The sequence below is a fragment of the Rhinoraja longicauda genome, chromosome 3 (genome assembly GCF_053455715.1).
Source record: "Rhinoraja longicauda isolate Sanriku21f chromosome 3, sRhiLon1.1, whole genome shotgun sequence".
NCBI lineage: Eukaryota > Metazoa > Chordata > Chondrichthyes > Rajiformes > Arhynchobatidae > Rhinoraja > Rhinoraja longicauda.
This window is the reverse complement of record NC_135955.1, coordinates 4806820-4816888: the sequence shown is the minus strand read 5'-3', so window position 1 is coordinate 4816888 and position 10069 is coordinate 4806820. Positions and strand designations below refer to the sequence as shown.

Sequence of the window (10069 nt, the reverse complement as noted above, 5' to 3'; positions counted from 1 at the left end):
TTTGGCGCTGTGAGGCAACAACTCTATCGCTGCTCCACTGTGCTGGCCATGGACAGTGGTGGTGAAGAAGCTGTTTTAAAGTCTGGATATCGGGCTTTCAAGCTCCAAGCTGAAGAAGGGTCCCGACCCGAAATGTCGTCTATCCATTTTTTTCCATTGGTCCTGCTTGACCCGCTGAGTTACTCCAGGACTTTGTGTCCAACTTTGGTATAAACCAGCATCTGCCTCCCGTACCTTCTCCCAGAGGGTCTCTGAAGAAGGGTCTTGACCTGAAACCTCACCTATTCCTTCTCTCCAGAGATTTTAGATTTAGATTTAAATTTAGAGATACAGCGCGGAAACATGCCCTTCGGCCCACCGTGTCCGCGTCGCCCAGCGATCCCCGTACACTAACACTATCCTACACCCTAGGGACAATTTTTACATTTGCCCAGCCAATTAACCTACAAACCTGTGCGTCTTTGGAGTGTGGGAGGAAACCGAAGATCTCGGAGAAAACCCACGCAGGTCACGGGGAGAACGTACAAACTCCGTACAGACGGCGCCCGTAGTCAGGATCGAACCTGAGTCTCCGGCGCTGCATTCGCTGTAGGGCGGCAACTCTACCGCTGCGCCAATGTGCCGCCTGTCCCAGAGTTACTCCAGCATTTTGTGTCTATCCATGTTCTCAGGGAGAGGGGGGAGGGAGTGAGGGAGAAAGGGGAAAAAGAAGAGAGGGAGAGGGAAGAGCGAGAAGAGTGAGGAGGGAAGAGGATGAGGGCAGAGGGAGGGCAGATTGGGTGAGAGGAGGGGGAGAGAGATAGGAGAGAGAGAGAGAGGGAGAGGGGAGAGGGGGGGCAGGGAAGAGGGAGAGAGTAGAGGGAAAAAGGAAAGTGAGAGGGAGAGGGGAGGGGGAAGGGGGAGAGGGGTGAGAGGGGTGAGAGAGGGGGAGAGGGAGTGGGACAGGGAAGAGGGAGAGTGTAGAGGGAAGAAGGGGAGAGTGGGAAGGGAGTGAGGAAGTGGGTGAGGGGAGTGAGAGAGGGGGGAGTGAGGGGGAAAGGGGAGAGGGAGGGGGACAGGGAAGAGGGAGAGAGTAGAGGGAAAAGGGAAAGTGAGAGGGCGTGAAGGAGAGAGGGGAGAGATGGAAGAGAGAGGGAGAGAAGGACAGTGGGGAATGGGGACAGAGGGGGGAGAGAGGTGAGAGAGAGGGGGGGGGAGAGGGGGGAGAGAGGGGGAGAGAGAGGGGAGAGGGGGAGAGAGAGGGGAGAGGGGGAGAGAGAGAGGGGGAGAGAGGGGGAGAGAGGGGAGAGGGGGTGAGAGGAGGGGGAGAGAGAGAGGGGGAGAGGGAGGGGGACAGGGAAGAGGGAGAGAGTAGAGGGAAAAGGGAAAGTGAGAGGGCGAGAAGGAGAGAGGGGAAAAAGGGGAGAGAGGTGAGAGAGGGAAGAGAGAGGAGGGGAGAGGGGGAGAGAGAGAGGGGGAGAGAGGGGGAGAGAGGGGAGAGGGGGTGAGAGGAGGGGGAGAGAGAGAGAGGGGGAGAGGGAGGGGGACAGGGAAGAGGGAGAGAGTAGAGGGAAAAGGGAAAGTGAGAGGGCGAGAAGGAGAGAGGGGAAAAAGGGGAGAGAGGTGAGAGAGGAAGAGAGAGGAGGGGAGAGAGAGAGTGGGGAGTGTGGGGAGAGGGAGAGGGGTGAGAGGGGGCAGAGAGAGGAGGGGAGAGGGAGGCGGAGGGAATGAGAGACGGGGGAGAGGGTGTCAAGTCAAGTCAAGACAATTTTATTTGCACAGCACATTTAAAAACAGCCCAGGTTGACCAAAGTGCTGTACACTCATGCACTCAAGTCCCGGGCTCTGGGACACTCTGAGCTTTGCTGGGCTCGGCAGTGGCCCGCAGGCGGCGCCCGGTGTCTAGGGCTGGGCTGGGCTGGACGGGACAGGACAGGGCAGGGCAGCGCCGCCCCGCTCCAGCCTCCCCGCCTCCAACATAAGGAGCCGCAGCCAGCGCTGTGCGCAGCCGGGCGGCAGCTCCGTCAGCCCCAGCCGCAGAGCCCAGCCCAGCCCAGCCCAGCCTAGAGAGGCCTCGCCGGAGCGGCAGCAGCAGCAGCGGCAGCAGCAGCAGCTAGACCGGGAGCAGAGGTGGTCCAGCACTGACACCCGGATCACAATCGAGGCGAGGGAACCGAGAGCAACTAAACTGAACTGACATCAGGTCAGAGACGTGTGGACCGGGATCACACCAGGAGCAGACAGACTGGGATCAATCCAGGATTAGATAGACTGGGATCTATCCAGGATCAGACAGACTGGGATCAATCCAGGATCAGATCAGGAGCAGATAGACTGGGATCAATCCAGGATCAAATCAGGAACAGATAGACTGGGATCAATCCATGATCAGATCAGGAGCAGATAGACTGGGATCAATCCAGGATCAAATCAGGAACAGATAGACTGGGATCAATCCATGATCAGATCAGGAGCAGATAGACTGGGATCTATCCAGGATCAGATCAGTGGCAGATAAACTGGGATCAGATCTGGAATCAGCTGCAGATAGACTGGGTTCAAACCAGGATCGAACTGGGATCAATCCGGGATCAGAAAGACTGCGATCAGACAAGGAATCGGTGGATATCCTGGGATTGGACCAGGACCCAGGATCAGGTAGACTGGGATCATTACTGGGATCAGACTAAGAACCAGGATCAGATGGACTGGGATCAGTCCAGGAGCAGATAGACTGGGATCAGACCAGGAGCAGATAGACTGGGATCAGACCAGGAGCAGATAGACTGGGATCAGATCAGGAGCAGATAGACCAGGGTCAGACCAGGATCAAACCAAGAGCAGATAGACCGAGTTCAGGCCAGGATCAGATAGACTGGGATCAGACCAGGAGCAGATAGACCAAGGTCAGACCAGGAGCAGATAGACCAGGGTCAGACCAGGATCAGATAGACTGGGATCAGGCCGAGATCAGTGCAGGATCAGATAGACTAGGTCAAACCAGGAACAGGTAGATTGGAATCAGACCAGGAATCGGGAACAATTAACAACTCTGACGGCTTTGAGGAGAGAAGAGGTTCTGTTGCGACTCTGTCCACTCTGAATCAATGCAAGCCATGCACAGGTTCAGCCACCTCCCCGGTCAACACCCCAATGGTGACTGCTGACCAGTCTCCGAGTTCAGGAGATCTATTGCTCTCTTAGTTTGTGATTGAACTCTGAATATTGTCTGCTGATTGATCATCGCTTTACCATTCACCTTTGCCTGATCATACCGATCATTGATTCATGGATCGTCAATCCGTCGGTTGACTTGTTGAATTATCAATGCTGGATTATTGATGACTTGTTGCTGTGCAGGTCCAAGTTATTGATCAATATTGCAAGATTATCCACCGATTACTGTTGGATTGTTGAATGGCCGATGGATTATTGATTCATGGTGATTGGGCATCTAAATGACTTGCAGAGCGATCCAGGTGGGCCCCAGTTTGTCATCAGTTGCTCGTTGCTTCTTACCTCTCCATGGCCACGGCCCGATCACGGCCCGAGTGGATGAAATGCTGGAGTTGAAGGTGTGAAGGCTTCATCTCAGAACACTCCCGGACACCCCGCCTCCCCCCCTGCGTTCCGCTGCCGAGCCCGAGGAGGATGTGAGTCAGGTTGGGGCAGGTCTGGTGGGATCACCAGGAAGAGGGCAGGCAGAGAGATGGCCAGGGAAACGAGCCTGAGATTGGACTTACCCAGCGAGGTCCTGGTGCCGGACTGCGGCCCCTACTCGGCCCCCGCGTCGGGCATGATGCCAGGCTGCAACTGCCTGCGGCCCTCCTCATACAGGGCGCTGTGCAGTGCCGTGTCCACCCTGGCCAGGATCGACGACTTCTACTGCGAGAAGATCGGCTCGGGATTCTTCTCAGAGGTGTTCAAGGTAAGGGTCTGATCGTCCGATCTAAAGAGTCAAGAGTGTTTCAATGTAGACTCGTGGAACTGCAGGTGCTGCTTTACAAATAAGCACAAAAGCAGCGGGTTAGGCAGCATCTCGGGAGAACACGGATAGGTGATGTTTTGGGTCAGGGAGAGACACAAAGCTCTGGAGTAACTCAGCGGGTCGGGCAGCATCTCTGGAGAACATGGGTAGGTGTCGTTTCACAGAGTGCTGGAGTAACTCAGCGGGTCAGGCAGCATCTCTGGAGAACATGGATAAGTGACATTTCACAGAGTGCTGGAGTAACTCAGCGAGTCAATGGACAATAGACAATAGACAATTGGTGCAGGAGTAGGCCATTCGGCCCTTCGAGCCAGCAGCACCATTCAATGTGATTATAGCTGATCATTCTCAATCAGTACCCCGTTCCTGCCTTCTCCCCATACCCCCTGACTCCGCTATCCTTAAGAGCTCTATCTAGCTCTCTCTTGAATGCATTCAGAGAATTGGCCTCCACTGCCTTCTGAGGTAGAGAATTCCACAGATTCACAACTCTCTGACTCAAAACGTTTTTCCTCATCTCCGTTCTAAATGGCCTACCCATTATTCTTAAACTGTGGCCCCTTGTTCTGGACTCCCCCAACATTGGGAAATGTTTCCTGGCTCTAACGTGTCCAACCCCTTAATAATCGTATACGTTTCGATAAGATCCCCTCTCATCCTTCTAAATTCCAGTGTATACAAGCCTAGTCGCTCCAGTCTTTCAACATATGACAGTCCCGCCATTCCGGTCAGGCAGCATCTCTGGAGAACATGGACAGTTGACGTTTCACAGAGTGTTGGAGTAACTCAGCAACTCAGGCAGCAGCTCTGGAGAACATGGATAGGTGACGTTTCACAGAGTGCTGGAGTAACTCAGCGGGTAAGGCAGCATCTCTGGAGAACATGGATAGGTGATGTTTCAGGTTGGGACCCTTTTTCAGATAAAGATTTTACTTGCTGAACCTGAAGCTGAATTTGCAGTATTTTCTGTATTCAGTTTTGGACAGCCTGCTGTCGGAAGGATGTCGTTAAGCTGGAAAGTGTGTAGAGAAGATTTACGACTATTTTGTCAGGACTCGAGAGCCTGAGCTGCAAGGGAGAGTTTTGTCAGGCTGGGACTTGATTCCTTGGAGTGTTGAGGGATGAGGGATGATCTTACAGAGGTGTATAAAATCATGAGGGAATAGATCAGATGAATGCACGGAGTCTTTTACCCATGGTCGGAATCAAAAGCCAAAGGACCTAGCTTTAAGGAAAGAGGGGCTGGAGGGCAATGTTCTCACTCTGAGCGTGGGAGAGGGGGAAGTGGGGTGGGCGGGACGGTATATGGAACAAGGACGTAGTTGAGGCAAGTACTGTAAAACAACATACAACTACGTTGAAAGACTGGAGCGACTATGTTGAAAGACTGGAGCGACTAGGCTTGTATACACTGGAATTTAGAAGGATGAGAGGGGATCTTATCGAAACGTATAAGATTATTAAGGGGTTGGACACGTTAGAGCCAGGAAACATTTCCCAATGTTGGGGGAGTCCAGAACCAGGGGCCACAGTTTAAGAATAAGGGGTAGGCCATTTAGAACGGAGATGAGGGAAAACTTTTTCAGTCAGAGAGTTGTAAATCTGTGGAATTCTCTGCTCCAGAAGGCAGTGGAGGCCAATTCTCTGAATGCATTCAAGAGAGAGTTAGATAAAGCTCTTAAGGATAGCGGAGTCAGGGGGTATGGGGAGAAGGCAGGAACGGGGTACTGATTGAGAATGATCAGCCATGATCACATTGAATGGTGGTGCTGGCTCGAAGGGCCGAATGGCCGCCTCCTGCACCTATTGTCTATTGTCTAAACTTGGGCACATACATAGATACGATTTAGAAGGTAGACACAAAAAGCTGGAGTAACTCAGTGGGACGGGGAACATCTCTGGAGAGAGGAATGGGTGACGTTTCAGGTCGAGACCCTTCAGAAGGATATGGGCCAAACAGGGACAAATGGGACTAGCTTAAATGGGGCATCTTGGTCAGCATGGATGTTGGGCCAAAGGGCCAGGTTAGCGGAGAACATCACACACACAGATAATAATGTAGTGAACAAAAGTTCAACACATTAATAACCCCAACACCAGTGCAGAAAACCCAAAGTCCTCAGATCAAGCAAGGACAGTCCATTCTTCATAGCTGGTTCAAAGTGTTGTGTGGTGTTAAAGATCCTGATGGTTGTTGGAAGGATCTGAAGAAGGGCCCCGACTTGAAACGTTATCTATCCGTTTTCTCCAGAGATGCTGCCTGACCTGCTGAGTGACTCCAGCGTTTTGTGTCTCTCTTTGGTTGTTGGAAGAGGCTGTACCTGAACCTGGTGGTCACAGTTTTCAGACTCCCAAGTGAAATGAGAGTGCGACCAGGCTGGTGTGTGTTTTTGATGCTGGCTGACCCTTCTGAGGCAGTGTCTCCTGTAGATCCCTCCGATGGTAGGGAGGTCAGTACCTGTGATGGACTGGGGCAGTGTTCACCACCTTCTGCAATCTCCTTCATTCCTAGTACAGCATGGAAACAGGCCCTTCAGCTCACCATGTTATCCCACTTCTGTACAAGCTCCCTACATACTAGGGGGCAAATTACCGAGGGCCGATTAACTGTGTGCAGTTTTGCTCTCCTGGTTTGAGGAAGGACATTCTTGCAATTGACGGAGTGTCGTGTAGGATCACCAGGTTAATTCCCATGATGGCGGGACTGACACATGATAAAAGAATGGATCGATTGGGCTTGTATTCACTGGAATGTGGGAGGAAATTGGAGCACCCAGAGGAAACCCACGCGGTCACTGTGAGCATGTGCAAATTCCACTCAGTCAGCCCCTGTCTGGGTGCGGCCCTGTCGAGGGAAGTGCCCTGTGAGAAAAGTGTGTCTTTGGCTGCGAGTCTTCGGCGAGGAGGCTGAGGTGAGGAGGATACACTTGTTTTTGCGCCTGATTTATTTTTAGACACTAAAGTAATGGCAGACAAGTTGGTGCAGTGTGTTTCCTACAGGATGTGGGAAGGTAGGGACACCGCTGGAGCTTCTGGGAGCTACACCTGCAAGAACTGTGTCCAGGTGCGGCTCCTGAATGTAACTAGGAAAATTGATAGGGGAGAGTCAGTGGATGTGGTGTACCTCGACTTTCAGAAAGCCTTCGACAAGGTCCCACATAGGAGATTAGTGTTCAAAATTAGGGCACATGGTATTGGGGGTAGGGTACTGACATGGATAGAAAATTGGTTGACAGACAGAAAGCAAAGAGTGGGGATAAATGGGTCCCTTTCGGAATGGCAGGCAGTGACCAGTGGGGTACCGCAAGGTTCGGTGCTGGGACCCCAGCTATTTACGATATACATTAATGACTTAGACGAAGGGATTAAAAGTACCATTAGCAAATTTGCAGATGATACTAAGCTGGGGGGTAGTGTGAATTGTGAGGAAGATGCAATAAGGCTGCAGGGTGACTTGGACAGGTTGTGTGAGTGGGCGGATACATGGCAGATGCAGTTTAATGTAGATAAGTGTGAGGTTATTCACTTTGGAAGTAAGAATAGAAAGGCAGATTATTATCTGAATGGTGTCAAGTTAGGAGGAGGGGGAGTTCAACGAGATCTGGGTGTCCTAGTGCATCAATCAATGAAAGGAAGCATGCAGGTACAGCAGGCAGTGAAGAAAGCCAATGGAATGTTGGCCTTCGTAACAAGAGGAGTTGATTATAGGAGCAAAGAGGTCCTTCTACAGTTGTACTGGGCCCTGGTGAGACCGCACCTGGAGTACTGTGTGCAGTTTTGGTCTCCAAACTTGAGGAAGGATATTCTTGCTATGGAGGGCGTGCAGCGTAAGTTCACTAGGTTAATTCCCGGAATGGCGGGACTGTCGTATGTTGAAAGGCTGGAGCGATTGGGCTTGTATACACTGGAATTTAGAAGGATGAGGGGGGATCTTATTGAAACATATAAGATAATTAGGGGATTGGACACATTAGAGTCAGGAAACATGTTCCCAATGTTGGGGGAGTCCAGAACAAGGGGCCACAGTTTAAGAATAAGGGGTAGGCCATTTAGAACGGAGTAGAGGAAGAACTTTTTCAGTCAGAGTGGTGAAGGTATGGAATTCTCTGCCTCAGAAGGCAGTGGAGGCCAGTTCGTTGGATGCTTTCAAGAGAGAGCTGGATAGAGTTCTTAAGGATAGCGGAGTGAGGGGGTATGGGGAGAAGGCAGGAACGGGGTACTGATTGAGAGTGATCAGCCATGATCGCATTGAAGGGCTGAATGGCCTACTCCTGCACCTATTGTCTATTGTCTATTGTCTATTGACGTGTGGTGGAGTTGGAGAAGCAGCTGGATGACCTCAGGGCCATCCGGGAATGCGAGAGTTACCTGGACAGGACCTACTGTGAGGCTGTCACGCCAAGGGTCCAGGTCGAGCGAAGGTGGGAGTGAAGGGGAGTGAACGTGGACTGCAGGAGACCCCGGTGGCTGTGCCTATTGTAAACAGGTGCACACTCTTGGGAACTGTCGGGGCAGAAGACGCTTCCAGTCCGAGCGGTGGACAGGTTGGTGGCTCTAATCCAGGCAAGGAGACTCGACCGGGGAGACTGAAGTCGGGAAGAGCCATAGTAGTGGGTGACTCCATTGTCTGAGGTACGGACAGTAGATTCTGTGGCCGCAGGCGGGACTTGAGGATGGTCTGTTGCCTCCCTGGTGCCAGGGTTCAAGACATCACGGAGCGGCTTCAGAACATCCTAGCGAAGGAAGGCGATCAACCGGAACTAGTTGTGCACGTGGGCATGAACGACGTCGGGAGGAAGAGGAAGGAGGTACTGCAATGTGAGTTTAGAGAGTTAGGAAGAAGACTGAGAAGTAGGATGTCGAGGGTGGTTATCTCTGGACTGTTTCCTGTACCTCGTGCTAGTGAGGGCAGGAACAGAGAGATCGGGGATATGAATGTATGGCTGTGTGGTTGGTGCAGGGAGCAGGGATTTAGATTTCTAGACCACTGGGATCTCTTCCCATCTAGAACTTTCCTTCCCATTTATTCGAGAGTCCTTTGCAATTTCTCCTGTATTCGCTTCCCCTTTAACGAAGTCTGGAAGAGCCGTAGTGGTCGGTGACTCCATAGTCCGAGGGACGGACAGAAGATTCTGTGGCAGCAGGAGGGACTTGAGGATGGTCTGTTGCCTCCCTGGTGCCAGGGTTCAACACATCACAGACCGGCTTCAGAAAATCCTAGTGAGGGAAGGCGATCAACCTGAAGTCGTTGTGCACGTGGGCACGAATGACGTCGGGCGGAAGAGGAAGGAGGTGCTACAGCGGGAGTTTAGAGAGTTGGGAAAAGCGCTGAGAAGTAGGACGTCGAAGGTGGTTATCTCTGGACTGCTACCGGTACCTCGTGCTGGTGAGGCCAGGAACAGAGAGATAGAGGGTATGAATTTATGGCTGAGGGGCTGGTGCAGAGAGCAGGGATTTAGATTTCTGGACCACTGGGATCTCTTCTGGGCTAGGGGTGACTTGTACAAAAGGGACGGGTTGCATCTTAACAGCAGGGGGACAAACATTCTGGCAGGCAGGTTTGCTAGTGTGACACCTGTGGCTTTAAACTAAGTAGTGGGGGGGAGGGGTTAACAAATTGTGAATATGAAGATGAGGTCAAAGGGAATACAGGAGATATTGCAAAAGACTCTCGGAAGAATGGGAACAGAAGTTCTAGAGCGGAAAAGAAATTAAGGGCAGGGCCAATTGTGAACGATGTGAGAGAGGAGGTAAATACAGAAGTTAAAGTGTTGTACTTAAATGCGCGTAGTATAAAAAATAAAGTGGATGAGCTTGAGGCTCAGTTAGTCATGGGCAAGTATGATGTTGTAGGGATCACTGAGACATGGTTACAAGAGGACCAGGGCTGGGAACTGAATATTCAGGGGTACACAACGTATAGAAAAGACAGACAGGTGGGCAGAGGGGGTGGGGTTGCTCTGATGGTAAGGAATGATATTCATTCCCTTGCAAGGGGTGACATAGAATCAGGAGATGTTGAATCAGTATGGATAGAAATGAGAAATTGTAAGGGTAAAAAGACCCTAATGGGAATTATCTATAGGCCCCCAAACAGTAGCC

General features: G+C 51.7%; 1 protein-coding gene across 1 annotated transcript in view; it reads left to right on the top strand.

The window, feature by feature from the left end:
* The first annotated feature begins 1986 nt into the window (after nt 1–1986).
* The window catches only part of LOC144611919 (dual specificity testis-specific protein kinase 2-like), a 138879-nt gene continuing 130796 nt past the window's right edge, over nt 1987–10069 (top strand). The window contains exon 1 of the mRNA XM_078431248.1: nt 1987–3907. Coding sequence (XP_078287374.1) covers nt 3689–3907 — 219 coding nt within the window. The 5' untranslated portion in view covers nt 1987–3688. The remainder of the gene's footprint in view (nt 3908–10069) is intronic.